Source organism: Hippocampus guttulatus, chromosome 8 (genome assembly GCF_054856545.1).
Source record: "Hippocampus guttulatus isolate MCC_2025c chromosome 8, RoL_Hgut_1.0, whole genome shotgun sequence".
NCBI lineage: Eukaryota > Metazoa > Chordata > Actinopteri > Syngnathiformes > Syngnathidae > Hippocampus > Hippocampus guttulatus.
The window spans coordinates 6,910,117-6,931,201 of record NC_141268.1 but is presented as its reverse complement, the minus strand read 5'-3'; the positions used below and the strand labels follow the sequence as shown (position 1 = coordinate 6,931,201).

Sequence of the window (21,085 nt, the reverse complement as noted above, 5' to 3'; positions counted from 1 at the left end):
GAGTTTTTTCTCCATCCATTATCTATAGCTCTTGTCTTCATGTATGCATTTTTTTTCCTGATTCACAGCAGAGCACGGTCTCCATCCTTTGCAAATAGCAGAGGTTTACTGTTTATGATTTTGCCAGCCTTTGGACTGTCCTTAAAATGTGAGTGTTGTGGTGTGACTTACCAAGCAAAGCCGACGCGTTCAGAAAACGTGTGAATGTTTCTGCTGAAGAATGTGTGGTACCTCTTTGACGAGGCTGACAGGTGAAAAGCGAGCACGTGGGATGCGGCCATCAACCTTGAAAGAGAGCGTGACAGCTCAGTCTGAATTCAAAAAGCATCATCGCCTTTAATACCACAGATACAAGGTTACATTTGAAAAAGAAAAAGAAGATAAAGGATTGAAATGCCAACACAAATCCCTTTGCCTTGTTTTCTCTCCTCGACACGACCTCACTGCTGCCTTCTTTCTTTTCATCTTGCAGGAATTCATCGCGGAGCTTGCGGACCCAAACAGGCCCACAGGCTCTGACACATAACGAATCCCCGCCCAGGGGGACAGTGAAGATTAAAACTAGCTATTGCCGCGGACGCCTTCGAGATTCCTGAGAGTAGACAAGGGAGTCGAAGGAGGTCATCCTCCACCTTTTGTTCTTCCCGATGCCCGAGTGCAGAATCTCCATCGACAAGCCTCTTTGGACGATGGAGTGAGGGAGTGGAGTGGACGTGAGGAGAGCAGGATTACAGCTCTGTGAAAGAGCCAGGCTCATATTGTACATTAAGTGACTGTCTGAGTGAGAGAAAACATGAGAGGAAGTCTTCGCTGTGCCAGCTGCTTGGAGAGCAATTAACCCTCTGGCCAGCGCGAGCGACTACCTGGCTTCTATTTTTCTTGATTGCGGCGGTTTGCTTGTACGAGCTGCGGTCATGTTCCACCCGCCGCCTTGCAGACTGGATGGGACGGGCGGCCAGAGACACGGCGTGGTTCTCCTCCTGCTGCTCCTCGACAGCTCCCTCAAGGCGGCGCAGGCCGCCAAACCCAAAGGCCCAGGTCACACCCACCTGAATTCCATCCGCATCGACGGGGATATCTCCCTCGGCGGGCTTTTCCCAGTCCATGCCAGGGGCCACGAGGGGAAGCCATGCGGGGAACTAAAAAAGGAGAAAGGAATTCATCGGCTGGAGGCCATGCTCTTTGCTTTGGACCGCATCAACAACGATAATAACCTGCTGCCGAACATCACGCTTGGCGCCCGGATCCTGGACACCTGCTCCCGTGACACGCACGCCTTAGAGCAGTCGCTCACCTTCGTGCAGGCGCTGATCGAGAAGGACGGGACGGACGTCAAGTGTCTGGGTGGCGGGGCGCCTATCATCACCAAACCGGAGAGGGTGGTGGGCGTCATCGGAGCGTCGTCCAGCTCCGTTTCCATCATGGTGGCAAACATATTGAGGCTCTTCAAGGTAAGGACGGATGCCAGAATACTTGCTCGTGTTTTTGGCTGAGTTGTTTTGTTGGTAGGGCGAGAAAAACTCACAAGGCTGAGAATCAATTTTCATGAGATTTGGTTGGTATGTTTAGCTTTGATATGATCTACAGATACAGTACATGGATTTACTCTTGATCAGGATCTGGATCTAATTAAAAGAAAAATCACAAAAGGTTTAGGGTTTCATCTTTCAGGAGAAATTTCCAGATCAACCCAAAGTGTACTTTTAAAGGTGAACTGCATTCAGTCTTCTCTAAGATGTAATACGTATGTCCAACTCTTCAATGTTTTGGTACTTTTTGCATAATTTGATGTACTCTAACAAGGACATAAAAGGTAAAATTCATAACAGGTGATCCGTGAATTGACCAGTACTGTAATTTCTGGAGGTGGCCTGGTGATCCAGTGGTTAGCATGTTGACCTCACAGTGCAGAGGTTGTGGGTTAAATCCCGGCTCTGGCCTTCCTGTGTGGAGTTTGGATGTTCTCTGTGTGGGTTTTCTCCGGGTATTCCGGGTTTCCTCCGACATTCCAAAAATATGCATGGCAGGCTGATTGATCACTCGAAATTGTCTCTAAGTGTAAGTGTGAGCGCGGGTGGTTGTTTGTCTCTGGGTGCCCTGCGATTGGCTGGCAACCAGTTCCCGGGTGTCCCCCCCGCCCACTGCCCGATGACTGCTGGGATAGGCTCCAGCATGTCCTGCGACCCTTGTGTGGATAAAGCGGATCAGAAAATGGATGGATGGATGTAATTTCTGGACTGTAAAACACAACTGATTAAAAGCCAAAACAGCTAAATTTAGCCATAAAAACTAATTTCTACATACATTGGCCCCTTCATGTTTGTAGGTCCATGTTATATCCTGGCATATTTACAAAGAGAGAGACCATAGAGATGTTATTCCCCCCCCTCCCCCCCGCCCCCCAAACTTTTATTTACCTTAAACGTCAGTCAACACTTCACCCTCCCCACCGCACAATGCAGCTTGTTACACAGTGACATCCCAAAATCTTTCTCATCGACTTTTGTTGTCGCACGAGGCTAATTCGTTAACGAGCTTCATCAGGCAGTAGTGCACACAAGTCCGTAGCAGTGCAGCCTTTGGAAACCTTTTTATTTTTTTGGCTTGGACAAAACTGAAAATGTGCAAACAAATGATGCTGGAATTTTGTGTGTCGCCTCTTACAGCTAACCGGATTAACTTTTGAACTGAAAACAAAAGGTACACCTCTACAGTTGTGACTTTGTGTAGCTTTGGTATGGCCAAAAATGGGGAAAAAAATGGGGCCCCGCCCCGAAAACCCCCCAAAACGTCCTAATTGCAACTATTTCAACACAAAATTTGGTTGCAGATTGAACACAGTCATACAGTTCTTCAAAAGTTGTGACTAGACTCTAAAATATATCTAAAAATAATTGTGTAGTTGAACGCTCATCATCGAACCAAATAGACTAGTTTCAAATAATGATCTCAAATTCAAATACATATATTTATTCTTTTTCAAACAGAATTTGAAATCTCAGAGAATTGAGAATACTGGTGCTGCTCTAACTTTATATTGTTTTGTCCTGGTCTAATTTTTCGGTCCTCCCAATGTCAATTCCTGGCAAATCCTCGCGCAGTATTTGCTCTTGTGTATTCTTGGATATGAGCAGATGTCCTTTGATTGATTCTTTTATCTATGTTTGCTCTCGCTACAAAGAAAAACGCAGAGCAAGAAAACAAGAGAAACACCAAACCGTGCGTGTGATACCTGCTGCAACCCAGTGTTGTTCATAATTTTAGATGGTGCGAGTGAGCGGGGGATGTAGGGGGTGGGGGGGTTCCTTTGGTAAATCTTATCACTCTCACTTTGTCCACAAGGGGTTGGTTGCTAAGCAGTGAGAGGGATTGCCTGTCACAGTAGCGAGGCGCTTAATATGTTACTCGTGGGTTTCATTGCCACCCACTGTGGCCTTTCTTCCAAGTTGACTGTTTAGATGTGCTCATGCTATCGAAAAACAACACCGTTTCATACACATCCAATGAAAACACTTCAAAGAGTCCCTTCTGAATGCCAGTTACTTTTTAGCCCTCAGAAGTGAGATCTCACGTCCATGAAGTAGGATTCTGCGCAGGAAGCAAAACACTTGTAATGAGCCGATTTGGCAACTCACACATGAACAGTTGATGTTTACAAATGCAAAGAAAAAGACACCGTAGCTATTGTGAAATAGGGAAGGGACTCCGTTATGTTCCAGTGCAGCTTTATGACATTTGGCATGACTTGTCTTCAATATGTGCGGGGCACAATGAAATCTCAAGACAATCAAGGCATTCTGAAGTGTAAGTGTGCTGCCCGGTGTTGGAATTTTTAGCTTCGCTACATCAAGCACAGGGTGTCTTGAATCTGCGTGAGGTCAAATGAAATGTTAAGACTATGTAGGAATCCTGAGGTGAAATATGCTGCCCAGTTTTGGATTGACTGGCCAGTTATATTCTCGAAAAGGGCCAATGTATCAGGTTTCTGTTTTTTCTGGCATCCCATCACTGCCTACAATTAACCATTTGTAGCCTAGTCAGATTTTTTATAAGTCCCTCTGTTTCTTGAAATCATACACTATGCTAAAGTAATGACTGTGATAATAGAAATAAGAGATTTTTTTTCTCCTCAGACTTCAAAAGCAAGTGTCGCCCTGTTTGTTTTTTTCTCGCCGAGAAAAATAATAAAACATCACCTTGGTATCAAACGAGAAAAATCTGCGTGTTTTCCCAAAGTAAAAGATCTCAGCAGGCTGTTTATCACAAGCTCCTTGATACATCACCTAAAACTGTGCTTGCCGTTGTTGGGATGCTAATTGTGAATTGTGCTTTTCTGACTCAGTTTTTACTTGATGCAAGTCAGTAGACTACAGCAACAGTTGACAGTGCTTCGTCTTGATTTAGCCTTTGTTTATGAAAAATGAGCTGCGGATTTAATCATCGTGTCAGTGGGCGAGTCCATGAGGGTTGTGGGGAGCAAAACATCTTGCATACGTGAAAGAAAACATGCACACATGATTAGTAGCAGTACAAATATGTTCTTACTGTACTTAAGTAGCTTTTCTGGTATCTGGATGTAACTTGAATACAGCGGTACTATACTTACCATTTGCATTTTCCTCATGACTAAGGTAGTAACTTAATTTACTTGTGTGTTAGTCAATTTTCTCCATTGACCCCCCAGGAAATATTTGGCATTATTTTTCTCTTTGTGTAAAGCTAATCAAATGCCAAAGTTAAAAGTATTGTGAAACTGTCAAATGTTCTACCTGTACTCCATCCAACCATTTTCTAATGCGTTTTTGCTCACGGGGGTCACGGGCATGCTGGAAACTATCCAAGCTGTTCTACCCATAATTCATATTTTTATTGTCGTCAGAGTTAAGGGACCAACAAAACAACTTATTTCATCCATTATTTTTAAAGTAATCAGCTGATTAATCAGCGAACAGAATTTTATTATGCCAAATATTGAAATCAGCATCAGCCTCCATATGGGTCAGGTCCTAGTTTTTAAAAAGAGAAGAAAAATAGCACTGTATGTATGAAAGCATAATACAACATAATAAAAGAAAATTGAAATAAACCACAAGTCAAAATAATAGCAGTGTTGTATGTGTGCCTTTCAGAGGCGCGGACTGGTAAGTGTCGTCATCAGCAGCTTAACCATTCATTGCCATTGACGGCTCTTGATGCCAAATATGCATTGTAACTTGGATGGCAATAAGAAGTCTGGTTGGCCAAACTTGGCCTGTTAACGTGGATGTGAGTGCCTGGGCATGACTTTGGGCCAATTGCGACTTCTTATGAGTGGTTTCATTTTGTATTTGTGTGTCTGTCCTTTCTTTACTTTGTCTCCTTTCTCTTTCCTAACTTTCCTTAGTACTGACAAGGTCCAAAAAAAAAAAAAAGCATTTGTCACCCACTGTGGATAATGACACAGTGTAAGAAGGACTTTAATAGAGCAAGATAAAGTCAATCGCGGTTGAGCTTTGGATTGATTGATTGAGATCTTAGGGTCTTCTTGGGCAGAAAACAATTGAGGAAGCAGCAATGGTGGTGGTGTTCAAAAATTCTCTGTTCAATCGGGAAAACAAAACAAAAACGTTTTTTTTCGTTGGTATCATTAGCTAATTTCAAATATTTATTTACATTCAAATTCACATTCAAATCAATGATTTCATGTCCAGTGACGTTTTTTGTTATTGTACCAAGTTATGGAAATTACTATAATTTTTTTTATTGACAGTAAAAATTCATTTCAACACTTTCCTTTTGTACTCAAGTACATTTCAGAGTCTGTACTTTTGTTGCCTCAGGACATGTTCAATCCAAATAACGTTCATCTCGCTGCGGACTGATGGCTTATTTGCACTCATTGAATGTGCAAAAAAGTCACATATTTCCCAAACGTCAACTTGGACGTTGGTCAAACCAATCATCAGTTTTTAATCCCCCCCCCCCCCCCGCCAACTCTCGCTGAGGGAAATCATTGCGAGTATGCTGATTGCTCAATAAAATTGGCTGAGTGGTCATTAGGAAGGCTCAAGCCAGCGAGTTTTATGACCACAACACGTTCAGCATGTACCAGACCAGTGGCAAGTTTCATTACCTGATTTGTAAGAAACTTTCGTGACAACTTAATATTTACCTTATTTCCGAAGAAACACGGGAAACTCATTGTGAAAAGGCTCTCTTTTCAGAGCTGGTGCGAGTTCTCTTGGCTCCTGAGCAGCTGGCTCATTTTGGTTGAAGGTCGAAGAAGTAGCATCTGAAGGGGGAAATAATTGTGGATTCTTGGGGTGTTTTTGCACAAAACACTTCAGTCGTGTTTTAATTGTGTAAGTGGACGTGGGAGCATAACATGTTGTCTTCAACAGTACACGCAGAAGGACATGGTCAGAAAGTGCAGATTTTCCTATTGTCTGTCAAACCACGCCGACTGCAACCTTCTTTTCAAGGCAGCTGCTGTAAGCTGACTCTTCTTTTTGTGTGTGTCGGTACATCCCGCTCGCTACACGTTCATGCAGGTATTGAGCATGCTCCATCCCACTCGCTCACTCGCTCGTGAAAGCACAGCACGCGTTCTATCCTCATTAATGCGCGTCCGCGGCATCCTTGCATATTTAATTGCCATTTCTCTGATCTCGGTCATCTCTTTTCTATTCATTGCAGGCATTCGCATTCCTCTCTACTTTGTGTGTTTCCACATTTTGTGACTATGTTGCTGCACTCAGATGGAGAGTCAGAGGAACGCTGTGCTATTTCTATTGGTTTATGTACTTTCCACGTTTTAGAAGTGAACACAATTTAAGAATCCAAAAAAACTCACTGCTTACCTTTTGGCTTTGACATGAGAGCGTATCAGACTGTAGGGTCTGGCTGGAGCATATGTTCACCCAGCCTAGCTCCTCTCTTTTTCAGAATCAGTCAGACGCCAAAACATTTCGTTACCATAGTTTAATTTCCACTTCAATGGGTAGGCAGGCATTTTAGGTACCCACCTATTTTTATCCAAGAACTGAAAAGGTCCTTCATATGTCCCCTTAAGACCTGTGCAACAGGGACATGGTGATATTTTTGGTGGTATTTCTAGTGGTTTACAAAAGTCATTGCAGCTCTGCTTAACTTTGACATGATAGCAGTGGTGTCATACACGTAGGATGGGAATGTGAGTGCCACTGTAGGCTAGACTGCCAGACTTGAAAGTGGCTTTCCATCTTCAACCAGCCTAGCTGATCAAGTCATGGCCGGAAAAAATACGGTGTGGGGGATCTCATTAGGCAAATTCGCCCCACTATTACATAACAGTGCAGGAGGGCTCTCTGCCAGACACATTTTCAGAAATAAAATAAATAAAGAAATGCAAGCTCTACTTGGAAGTTTAATTTCACACTTGAGGAGTGGCCAGGCACTCCAGAGACCCAGCTGTTTGTATACACACACTTAAAAAGTCAATTTTCCAAAATATGTCCTATTTAATACCACTAAGCAATATGATCGGCCTCAGTTGAGTGGTCGACACAGAATTAGAGAGAGAGAGAAAAGTGAGAGGGGAAGAGAGCAAAAGAGAGAGAGAACGTTGTGAACGTATTGTACAGCAGGTTTGTCACCCGTATGGATTACGCAATAAAGTGTTAATGGAGAGTGCAATGCGGTCATTTAGGTTGGGTCACAAGGGACAGACACACTTGCACACACACTAACGTGCGCTTGTTTGAGCTGCTTGCTTCTGTTGGACCTCCTGATGGCTCCGGAAGCTCACTCATCAAATTTCGACGGCATTTGCCTCTTGAGCTCCCATGCGAAGAGAAGACCAAGTGTCGGGACTTAAATGTTTGCTTGAAATTGCGTGTCGCCAAATGTGCCAGAGCACCCCGATGAGACTCGTCGGACACAGTCCATGTGCTGGGCGGAAGCTCCCCCACCTACAATTTTGCCCAGCATGCAGCATAAAGGCAGCAGAGTCAGCACCACAGGTTCACAGTCCAGTGTTTGAGAAACTGGATTCCCCGCCCCATAGACTACTGGGGCAATGGTGAGTCCAGCTTTTGTTTCTATGACAACCGGGGTCGCAGCATGAGCATTGCTACTAGAGTGGCTTCTACTTGCAGTAGTGCAGGAGAATGCCCTCACCGACCGTCGAAGACTTTTCACTTGTGGAGGCAGCACTCCATTCACTACACTGTTTGTATGTGACATGTGGACACGTCATTCAACCCAAATACCCCAAGCCAACCTTTGAAAACTTCATTGAGCAGTGGAATATGTACCGCGTATGAGAAATGAGCAAACCTCAATCTGTGCTGTGCAACCAACAAAACTCAATGAGTCTTTCAGACAGTGTAGTCCGACCATAGCTTGGCAGAGAAACTTGCTCCAATATGTCAGGGTTATTATTTAAATCTGACACTGTTACAGTGGGGCGGCACGGTGGTTGACTGGTTAGCATGCAGGCCTCACAGTGCAGAGGTGCAGGGTTTGATTCTGGCTCCGACTTTCCTATTGGAGTGGAGTTTGCATGTTGTCCGTGCCTGTGTGGGTTATCTCCGGGTACTCGAGTTTCCTCCCACATTCCAAAAACATGTGTGGCAGGTCAATGGAACACTCTAAATTATCCCTAGGTGTGATTGTGAGCACGGATGTTTTTTTGTCTTGGTTGGCATCTGGTTCTGGGTGTCCCTCGCCTACTGCCCGAAGACAGCTGGGATAGGCTGCCGCACCCCCCCCCCCCCCGCCCCCCTGACCCTTGTGTGGATAAAGCGAATCGGAAAATGGATGAAGACAAAATGTTTTTGATGCTAAGTGAATGTAAGCATTAGGATTCTTTAAGCAAATAAAATGTCATGTTCACAAAAACTGTCAAGGTTAACAAAACCATCTCATCGTTTTGAAGACTGTAAATTGTCTTTGATGTTAGCAAATCTGTGTACGTTAAGCATGTGAAAGACAATTCTCAATTAATGTTTACAACAAATATAGGTTAGATTCATTGAAACGAAGTCGTCTTTGATGCTTGCAAAAAAAGGTGCTTAAAACAGAAATGATCATAAAGCATCGGCACCATGTTTCCAGAATATGCACAATCATGAACCCATGCCACCAAATCAGTGAATAACGGAAGACGGGCTCAAAAGAAAAATCCGCAAATGTGAAATTAGCGACAGCCGAGCCTCAAATTTGCAGGGCTTCACTGTCGTGCTCTTTTTCTTCATGTCTCTGTGGCCCTAAAACTCCTCTGTGGGCATGAAAGAGCAGACAAGGCACCCTGGGGCCTCAGTGAAATAAGAGCAATTGAGAGGAAGAAGCATTGAAGAAGAGCGTTTATCATGCAAGAGCACACAAGCGTTCCACATCCCACTCCTTTTTCCTCTCGCCCCCGACGTTCACGGTGGAGATGACGCTGACCCACAGAGCTTTTGTTCAAGCTCGTCAGCTCCACATTTTGTCCACATGGAAAACCTCCGAAATGTCGCATTTGTACCAAAGGGAGATGAGACGGCGTCTTTGTGTTTTCCCAGTCAAAAGCGTCTCCCTTCGCGGAGGTGAGCGCCATCTGCCTCCGTTGTAACCTCTATGCTGACTTCATTTACGCCAATGTCAACAGTTCAGCACTAGCGTTTTGGTAAAGAACACTTGTAGACATCAATTGGTTGAGGGAAAACAACTGCGGCGACAAAGATTCATTCAGGCCAAGAGGATAAAGATGCGGTCATCAATAAAATCGTTTGAAATCAAAATCAAAGTCAAAAATCAAAAGCTTCACATTGTCCTGCTCCAAAATAAGCAATCTGCATGTCCTGTATTAGATGGAAAATAAAGAGAGAGAAAAGTTGTGACTTGATAAAACTAGCTAAAGAAATAAAAATGTTAGTACCTAGTATTTCCTCGTACTTTAAAAAAAGTACCAAAAGTACCAGTAAATGATACACCTTATTTTAAGACTATAAATTGCTCAGTCGTAAAAGTTTAAGAATTTATTTTACAAAAAGTGAGACAAATAACCTGAGAACAAAATCCCCATTCCCTAATCTTGGAAAGATACTGTACGTAGAGTGTGCACTGCTTCACTTTTTCACAAGAAAATGAAGTAATAATTTCACCCACTTTATTTCTCATAAAATGCATCTTAAAAAGGACGAGGTCAAAATTCTATGAGAACAATATTGTCATTCCATTAGAATTAAAAAAAGAAAATGTTCATTTTTACAGCAATTTGTTTCTGGTTTGTAGAAATACCCTTTTCCGTGTATTTTTCTTCCTCCTCTCCATTCTGATTTGTGCCACTTGAATGCGGATTGGGTTACATTTAAGTACATCCAAAATGACTTTGATTGGATGCCTGTAAACTGTAAAGAGACCAACGAGGTCTCATTTAATCGTGTGCGACCTCTCATGAGTGCGACGTGCAACAGATATGACCGTACGTGGTTTGTTTGTTTGTCACAAACCTCTGGTGCTGATCACGTCACGCGTGAAAGGCCGAAGCAGTCGAGGTGCTAAATGCTGGCAACTCTGCAGGAACAAAGAAAGGAAATATAAGAGGGCAGATCAAGCGCATCAAAGTTCATCCGGCACTTCAAGCGCTGCCTCAAAGGTGCGACTGACGTCTTCCCATGCTAATGCCGAGTGAAGCACCCCTGAAGGAGCAGACACGCTTCAGTTCAGGTGTGCCATTATTCAACTCTTCCACACGGGACTCGTGTCATTGTTATGCTAGGCCATAAATTTAATAGTCCGACTTACTTTATGGAGCCTGTTGGGGATTGGTTTTTATTTATTATTTATATAATATAAAGAACGCCCGCTATTTGCCAGGGTACAGCAACCAAGGCTGAAAGCAAATAGTGAGCTTCTGATAATAATCAATGCTCCCCAAGAAGTGGTTATTACCGCATGTATTAATATGGCTGTATTCAGTTGTGAAATTCTTCAACACAAACAAACCACCTTCAAATGAGGCTCATGAATAATATTAGCCAGTATGCTAACCTATAAAACATGCTAATACCCACTGTCGTGATATCATACAAATACGCACAAAACGAGCACTTTCCACAAACAATATGAGGTCATTAAAGTAATCTTTGGGCATTAATACACAAAAATAGAGCTGAGTGAAAATCTGCCGTGATTATGGGCCATTTGTCATGATCATCAATCAATGAAAATGTCTGCAGTCTGGATATCAAATAAATATATTTTCAGTTATTCTGTAAAATAAACAAATAAATGCATATATATAACTGCTTCCCTTTTCTCACTTTACTTCAAAGTGACATTAAATGTACCTGTATCAAATGAGAAATGCATCCAGTAGTGCCACATGATTACAGTGTCAAATGTAAAGAGAATAGGCTGAGTAGCCGACATATTTTTGCACAAATGGAGATGTCATTATAACAAAGAGGCATAAATGTTTCTGACATAAATGGATTAAAAAAAAACCCAGGTACTCTAATGTAATTTTGAGATTGTGCAGATCTCAAAAATCAAAATTCAAATTCAGGACTATAAGGTGAAATCAAATCACATTAGTGAAATTACATTTATTCAATAAAATCCATCCATCCATTTTCGGAACTGCAAATCCTCAATAAAATTATTTTAATCTTGTAGCCCCACTCCCCCCGGCTGATATATGGGATGTTGAAATAATCATTTCTTGTTTAGCTGTGTGTGTAGCATTATTTTTAATTTGCTTGCTATTTATCTGTTCAAATTTGAATATGTTCCATTTTTAACGCGGTTCCAGCGAGACCTCTGTGAAGTGTACTTCGTCACCCAAGCACTTCATTCTGGTCTTTCATAACACATTAGGTTATCTTCGTGATTAGCATGGCTACTTCATCTTTCCCTCTGTTAATTATTCCTCATAATGCATTTGTGAAAGCGAAGTGTAGCTTCTTGCCGCCATGGAGGCTGTGATTACTGACTTAGGAACGAAACCCACGCATCGATATATGTATGGACGAACAATGCCGCTGATTTGCCCTTGGGAGAAGGAAGCCACCAGCGGTCATCTTATGTTTGCCACTCATTAAGCCTGCCTATTTTGAATACGTTGAAAAGCAAGTTGTAGAGCAGTTGTAGGAGAATCAAGTTGTAACGTTATTAAAACAGCCTTTTAAATTTTATGTCACATTTTAGTTGGTGCAGCCTGTTGGATTATTTTATCTGTTTTTTTCTACCAATTGTGCCGACTTGAAGAGAGCAAGGAAGGGCTGTTCCTGTTCTTATTTGCGTTCTCAACAGCTTGTTATGTGGTTAAGTCAAATTAATTTCCAGTGTAAACAACAGCAAGTGGCTGCTATTTAATTAGCCTTAGGGAAAATAAAAAGACTCTAAAAGGTATACAATAAATAAACCTGAATAAATACAGGCTAATGTGTTCATTTTCCCTTACAGGTCATTGACAAAATGGAGTTAGCGATCACATTTTGTCCGTGTTGTGCTTTCGTGGCCGTATTGTTGTTCTTATTGCTTCATATTCTGCTCGTGTTACTTTGCTGGCCGATGAGCGTGTTGATTCCTGCGTTGGTGACCCATTTGTGTAGAAAAGATATATTGTGACAACACTCGAGGCCACGGGACAGACACTCTGTGCAAACAACTGGAAGAACATGTGACACGTATACATTCCGTTCATCTGCATTTAGGACCTTGAGGGATTTCATTCACATGCAAATATGGGACTGTTGGCTTGGGATAATGTTGGATTTTTAAAGTTGTAACGTTACAAGGGAAACAAGTCGCAAAATTCTATCTGAATAAAGTTGTCATTTTACCCCCCAAAATTTGTAATATCAAAAGAATTTGAATTTTCTTCATGTTAATAAAGTCATTATGCTCTGGGGGAAAAAGATGGCATTTTACCAGAATAAAATCAGAATTTGATAATACTTAGGTCATGTTTTATTTAAATAAAACCATCATTATATTATTTTAAAAAGTAGCAATATTATTATAAAAAAAAGTCATTTTACAGTAATATCATAAGCAGAACAGATCCCAGATGGAAGTCATACTTCAATGAGAAGATTTTATTACTTTTTTTACTGTACAACAACACGTTTCTGGCATTAGAAGAGAGCAAGGAATTTCACTTGAAATCAAAGACTCTTAATCTACGAGAATAAAAATACGATATCATAAAAGAAAATCATCTTTATGGTAAAAAAAAAGCAACATTTTACTGATAGTTTCAACCACAACATGTCAACAAAATACTTAATTTTTGAATATCCATTTATGATATGAAAGAAAAAAGGTTTATTTTTTGGGGGGGGGGGAATGTCACATCAGAAGTCCAGTAATATTCATGAAAGAGAATAGAAATGTAATATTACAAGAGAAAGCTGCCAAACAATGAATTGTCATTTTACGAGCAAAAAGATGTAACATTACATGTTAAATGACTATTTCACAAGAATACAACTGCATGAGAAAAGTCGTAATTTTACAAGAATGGAGATTTATTTTTACAAGGAATAAGTCGACGTAGTAGAAGAATAAAAACCTTATGTAAAAGAATATAATGTTACACGGAGAAAAATTACTTGAAGTAATGAAAATTAGAACACCAACTCTGGGGGATTTATGTTGTGATGATTTATCGGGCAATCGCTGCTTGTTCTGAATACTTGATTTCACAGAAATTGTGGTTTTCCCCAGATTATATCATTTTGCCAAATCCAATAATTTTAACTTTAATGGCATGTTATGACACTTTTCTCCACAATTGCATTAGTGTCATCATATTTCTTTTCATCCTGGCCAGTGTCCAAGAGGTTGCCCAAAAGAAAACAACCAAACTGGGATTAGAACAAAAATCCAAAAATCTGGCGAGTCTCTCTAAATTTCCTGAAAGATGATTACTACCGTGCCGAGGCACTTGCACCCAAGCAAAAGCCCTGTTTACTTTCCGATCAATTTCTCAAGCTCACTTTCTGGGATGTTGGCCCAATGTTGCACTGATCAGGCAAAATGCTGAGTGTAATAATGAACTGTCAAAATTGGAACTGAATTCAGAAAGCTATGCCTTTTCTCCACTCAACCTAAAAATGCGTCTTTGATGACATTTCTACTTTGTGATTCATCACACCACTTTTGTTTTTGTACCTGCTAACTTGACAAATGTCCATCGCCAATCCAAGCGCAGGCCTTTAACCATCTGTGGCTGTTCTTCACACGCCAGACACCAGACTGCGTGTGTGTGTGTGTGTGTGTGTGCGAGAGAGGGTGCCTTTGCACACATATGTCCATGTTTCCTCCAGTTTGTTGATTTAATTTGTTTTATTTATTTATCTCGGTGTAATTGAAAAGTCGCGAGCCGCATGTAACATAACATAAGGTACCATCAAAGCAAAAAAAAAAAAAAAAAACAGTCACTACTAATTGCTGCAAAAAACACGGCGATTTACCAATCGGTCATATCGTAGTCAAGTGAGAAGTGTTTATTGTGTATTCTTTCTCAAGTCAATCCGGGTTGAGTTGGGAGATCAACCTGACGAGTAAAACAATGGTGTATTGTGATGTATTGTGAGTCCTGCTCCATAGTGGACATGTTACACTTTATCTTCTTTTTGAAGTGTGAAATTATCCTAAACTTTGGATATTCTCTGTCTGGCACAACATCGCAACACGGCCGGAAAACAGCGGAAGTAAACACAGCTAGTGGGGGGGAACGTTTTGGTAGGACGCTAATGTGAAGCTGGCATCACATAACAATGAAAATGTCTGCAGTCTGGAACTATTTTAATGTGGACAGCGCAGACAGTGCAACGGCGACGCAGAGTAGAAAGAATAGACCTGAAAACGCTGATGCCACTGAAACCACTGCTCCACTAGCCATATAAAAGGTGTCATGTTGGGATAGTTTGGTTAGAAAAAAATGAAGACAATTTTAATGCACTCTTATTTTTCTCCTTAACACATTGCCAAGGTATCGGATCGGGACTCATTATTGGCACATGCTCAAAATCAGGTGACTCGGACTCGGGTGCAAAAAATAAAAAATAAAAGTGATTGCGACATCCCTAAACTGAACTACAGTAGAACAACTGAGTGCACCCTTGGTCGCACTTCTGAAATTGTAAGGGACGTGGGAATGATGTGGTGTCTTGTTTGCAGATTAAACTGAGGTGGAATTGAAGGAATGAGTGTACAAATCTGTGGTGCGTGTGAGCCAGCAATAATTAAAAAATATCTGACAAGTAAATTCTCCTCAGCAGTCGTTGGCGCTACCCTGCGGCAGTGACACATTAAATTTACTTGTATGTATGTATTTATATTTATTGATTGCAAAGCTGTTTCCTCAATGATTGTTGTTGTTTATTTAATATAGTTTGATGATAAAACCAAATAAACAATTATCACAGAAGAGGGAGTGATATGCAGTTTACTGATACACTGAACTGACTCTTAACTTTTCCATTCAGTTGCTGGATTGGGCCATCACGTGTCGGGAAATAGGTTTCAATCGTGATCATTGGTTGATCAAAGTAATGTTAACCTGTGACGAAATAAGAATAAGAAAACCTTTATTCGTCCCACAATGGAGAAATCCCCAATTTACAGCAGCAAAGTTATGAAAGGAAGAAAATAGAAGAACAAACAGTATAAGAGCTGCTGTAACCGCAGCCACTCTCGCGGCGCCATCTTGAAGTCATAATAACATTAGTAATACATAATACAAAAGTAAGGACATGGGGAACTACAGGAATCCAATGTTATTTTGTGTCGAGAGGCTGGAATCAGAGGATTTGGACAATTTTTAGTTTGAACAGTCGCTCCCAAATGATGAATTGCCATTTGACGTCCATATGACGATGAGTCTGTTAACTGTTAAACTTCTACCAAAGACCAACGTAGAGCTGATGTTAGTTTAAAGCAAAAAAAGAACAAGAAATCCCCCCAAAAACCAGACTATGTCCCTGCAAAGCCATGAACAAGCTAAAATGGCAAAGCCTGAGGGTTAACGCTGGATCAACCACAGCATGTACTATACGTGTCACTCATAAAAAGCACCAAAGCGCAGCAATTTCATGGACACAAAAATAGGAAGGAGGCTTGAATACACCGTCGGGGAGATTAGGTAAGGCTGCGGCCAACTTGTATTTGGGGAGATGGTGAAACAGTGACGGAGGAGCATTCACAGCGTGTCAGCTCTGCTCGTAACCACGGCAATCTTCAGCATCCGTTCACTTTCGTGTATTGATTTGTTATCAAGGCATGGGTTGGACTTTGCTCACAGACGAGCCAAGAATCACCCGTCAATATCTAACGCATCCGTTTACAACCCGGGCCCTGAATATGAGCTGATACGTGGTTTGGCAAGGCCAAAAGGTCAAAGAGACTTACCATTATCGGACAAGATGATGTATCGATCTCCTGCGTTTTGTCTCAAAGTAACTACACTCTTTTGATGCTCATCTTCCCAATGTTACCAATTTGGCTGATTACAGCCACTTATTGATTGCTGCTCTAATATGCTGGGAAAAGGCCAGCTGTCTTTGGGATGGCGGACACAAGAAACATGTTGAGGCTTTCTCAAACAGAAAGTTTCAAGCCATTTTCAGGGGTGTTTCATCTTGATCTTGCTGCAGATTTTGTCTGATACCTGCATAACATTATTAATCCAGTGATTGTGCCCCGACATGAACAACACGGGCCTAATTTCATCTTCATGGACAACAATGCTCCAGCTCATCGAGGTTGCATCATCAGGGCACGGCTGTTAAAGACTGGTGTACCTCGAATGGATTCGCCTGCACTTTCTCCAGACCCGAATCCTATTGAAAACCTGTGGGGTCAGCTGGCCACCCGGCCCCATTCCCGCCCGCTTCGCCCGCTCCCCGCCGGGCGTCCGCGCCGGCCCTACGCGAAGGCGGGTCGGTGCGAGGGTGTCGAGTTTCAACGGGACTCGGCGGCGACTTTGGACGGGCGCCAGGCCCTTCCCGCGGATCTCTTTAGCTCAATATTTATTCCATATCCAGAATTACGGTACTTATACTTATAACTTATAACTATATTAACAAATAACTTGTTAGAGAGATTTTTTTTTACCAATTCCTCCCAAATTTCAACCACTTATATGCAACAGATGTGTGACGCAAAATTGAAAAAAAAATGTTTTTATCATTGTGCTGGAGCATGGCAATGAAGTCTGACAGCACATCATAAAAAAAAAAAAAGATATATATATCCACCCATCCATCCATTTTCCGAACCGCTTAATCCTCACTATGGTCGCGGGGGGTGCTGGAGCCTATCCCAGCCGTCTTCGGGCAGTAGGCGGGGGACACCCTGAACCGGTTGCCAGCCAATCGCAGGGCACACAGAGACGAACAACCACCCGCGCTCAAACTCGCACCTAGGGACAATTTTGAGTGTTCAATCAGCCTGCCATGCATGTCTTTGGAACATGGGAGGAAACCGGAGTACCCGGAGAAAACCCACTTAGGCCCGGGGAGAACATGCAAACTCCACACAGGGAGGCCGAAGCTGGAATTGAACCCGGTACCTCTGCACTGTGAAGTCAACGTGCTAATCACTGGACTACCTGGCCGCCCATAATATATATATATATATATATATATATATATATATATATACTGTATCCCTTCAAAATACAGATCCTGATTTCAGTTTTCCTTTGCAACATTGAATTTGGTAGACATAACTTATCGGGAGAAAAACTGCAGAAAAGTCTCAGGAAGAAGCCATGCCATAAAAGAAACAGGAAGTCTACCCTTTTGGTCTGAAGCCAATAATCATACCGAGAGTTAGAGTCGGACGTTTCATTTTGGCAGCCAATGGAAATACTGGTTTCAATGCATCATGCTTATAATTGTAAAAGACAGTCAAAAGACAAGACTGCGGACGTTTATGTTGTGATTTCAAGTTTTCAAGAAGACATACGACAGTCTTTTAAGACACTGAAGGTGTCTGATGTCATTATAATGTGAGATTACCTTCTTCACAGTCTGTTGCCATTTGGTTCGGCCAATCGTTGTTCTCAAGTCAGTTTAGACAGGCGCCAATTAGCTCTGACCTACTGTGATTGTCAGTTTGACACTGAGTCTGACAAATGCCATACAAACATCGCTTACCTTCACCGACAACTATATTAACAATATGGACGTGCAGGTGCTCGTCTTTAAATGGTGTAGACTGCTGAAAATGCCACCAGATTACCGGTAGGTGGAAATAGCAAAACTCGTCACCTCACGCCACCCTACCATCTTATTCGGGATAGTTTGGCAGCCTCCAGTGAGGCATGCGAGTGAGCATTTCGCAAACGTCTCGTTCTCGTAGAAAAAAGCCTCTGGCAGGGATGCTGCGCAGATACAAGCCAAGCCTGCCCAGACGTAGACGATGAGAGTGACTTGTTTCCCTCCCCTGTCAAGCTCGGTGTGTCTTCTCATACTGCAGAAGGGGGGTGTCCAGGAAAATAAAGAGAAAAAAAAAGGTTAGCAACACAAGCAGAGCCATGAGGGCAGCATGCCTTTGTGACTTGTCCATCAAAAAAATGGTGGCAGCGACTGCCTGCAGAGTCAAGCTCATTCACACATGAAACTTTGTCATTATGTCCACCATTGTGGGTCAAAGAACAGGTCGGCAGTTTTCTCGTGTTCTGCTCACTGACCATTTGGGAACACTAAAAAAAAAAAAAAAAAAGACGCAAGTCAAGTCAGTGACCTCTAAGGTGGACTTCACCCGTTCTCTTCAAAGGTATTATTCAAGGCATGTTCACACAATGTGCAACCATTTTTAAAAATTAAATTCAAATTACAAATGGACTTTTTCAACATCTCCACCAAAACAGTTACCAAACTTTTCCTTTCATTTTTCCTTTTTCATGGGGTAATGAAAAGTAACAGTTGTGCACAATTATCTCTGATAAGGTTATTTTTTTAACTAATGTAATATTCCTCGTCTCACCCCTCGGGTGGTGTCCGTCCTCCATTCAGCTCGGGTCCTCTACCAGAGGCCAGGAAGCTTGAGGGTTCTGCGCAGTATCCTTGCTCTTCCCAGCACTGCGCTTTTCTGGACTGAGATGTCCGGGATCTGTTGCAACCACTCATCTAGTTTGGGGGTCACTGCCCCGAGTGCTCCAGCCACCACAGGCACGACTGTCACCTTTACCTTCCAGGCTCTCTCCAGCTCCTCTCTGAGCCCTTGGTATTTCTCGAGTTTCTCGTGTTCCTTCTTTCTGATGTTTCCACCACTTGGGACCGCAACATCCACTACAACGGCTTTCCTCTGCCCTTTATCTAGGATCACGATATCTGGTTGGTTCGCCATTACCATCTTGTCAGTCTGGATCTGGAAGTCCCACAGGATATTCGCTCGCTCATTCTCATATATATATGCATGCATTCCATTAATTTTCCTGGATGATTCAACAATTTTTAACTCCTCTTCAAGCTTCTGATTGGCAAAAAGTAAATAAAAAAATCGCCAAACAAATACCACATTTTTTTCAAAATAAAGTCCACTTAAAAATACTGAAAAGTGACTTTCAGCAACTGTGACAGAAGATTTCCAAAATTTCTGTTATTGTTTCTTTTGTATACACCATTATTTCAGATTGTGGTTTTGTTTTAATTTTATATTCATATGTAATACAGTATTTGAAAATCATTTCTGCAGTTCACCCCAATAATTCCCTGTCAAGTTGGCATTTTTGTTACCATGCCTTTTCTGCAAATTACTTTCTCGATCTTCATGCTTCTGAGTGGCTCAAGTGACCTTAAATTACTGTTGTCACACCACATGACAGGCTGAGAACGAGAACATCAAAAAAAACCAAAAAAACACACGGAGTGCCTGATGATTTTATAAAAGAAAATAATAATATATTTATTTACAAAATCTTTATCAGAATACAAACCCCAATTCCCATGAAGAGGGAATGGGTTGCAGCCAGGAAATAAATAGAAGCTAATTGGTGGCGCGGGCACCCGCAGTGGCTCCTCTTGTTGTCTGTTGTTTGTTTCGGAGCGAGGAAATCTCATCTGTGCTGTATGCACATACAGCACATTTGACAATAAAGTTGTACTTGATCCTTGATTTGCTAAATATAAATATAACGTTTTTGAGTTTGAACTTTAAATATCTGCATTCAATTAACAACAAGTTGAACATGATTTGTAAATCAGTGTCTTCTATTTTTATTTCTGTTCGACACACCGTCTAAACTTCATTGGAATTGGGTTTGTAGAAGACTATATAAATAAATATATCAATTAAAGAAAAATAATTATTGTAAAATTCAAATGCAATTAAACTGTCAATTAGAAATTCACCTCCAAAATAAAAAACGATTTAATAAATAGATCACAGGAATTATTGGGTTAATTATTGTTAATACTCAATCCAATTCTGTTTTAAATCTACCTTTGCAAAAAACAAAACAAAACATACTGAAGGAGTCACAAAATAAATGAATACATCAAAAATGCTGTGGCACCAGTTTCACCGGTCATGGTGAAACTGGTGGACATGGGTGGACATGTTGAAAAGTCTCATGCTGGAAACTAAAGTTGCAATTTGCCATTTTGGTTTGAAGCAGCCATTTTGGGGCGAATTCCACGGCTCGTACTTTTAATCAGCCCAAAATGAGCCCCAACGTGAAGCAGTTATCCTACGCAGATGACCAATGTTCATTGTGAAACCTTTTTCTTAAATGTACACACATGCCAGTTTGCTCAGGTTAAATTGCCATTTAAATAGTAATAATATGTATAGCATAACACAAGTATACCTGACGAAAATAACGTAATAATCCTCTTTCCTGGAAACCGACTCAACCGTGAATAACCAAAGTGGCCACAGCTGTCGTCTTTGAACACAATCTTAGCTTGAAAGGTTTTCCTCGCCGTCGTCCGTCTCAAGCGTCGCATCTTATGCTGCCAAGCTGTCACTTTGAGAGAGAGAAAAAACAAATGGTAACTCTGCTGAAAGAAACAAAATGGAGGATTGGACCCACTGGTGACAACTCGTCTCAGTTTGACAAAACAGTGAGTGCTGCTTTAATTACAAATGAGAAGTTGCCAAGTTGACCAAAAAAAAAGTGGCT

General features: G+C 41.6%; 1 protein-coding gene across 1 annotated transcript in view; it reads left to right on the top strand.

The window, feature by feature from the left end:
* LOC147200966 (metabotropic glutamate receptor 4-like) overlaps window positions 1-21,085 on the top strand; it is a 199,845-nt gene that overhangs the window by 34,169 nt on the left and 144,591 nt on the right. The window contains exon 2 of the mRNA XM_086118830.1: window positions 473-1,451. Within this exon, the coding sequence (XP_085974956.1) occupies window positions 915-1,451 (537 nt within the window). The 5' untranslated portion in view covers window positions 473-914. The remainder of the gene's footprint in view (window positions 1-472; window positions 1,452-21,085) is intronic.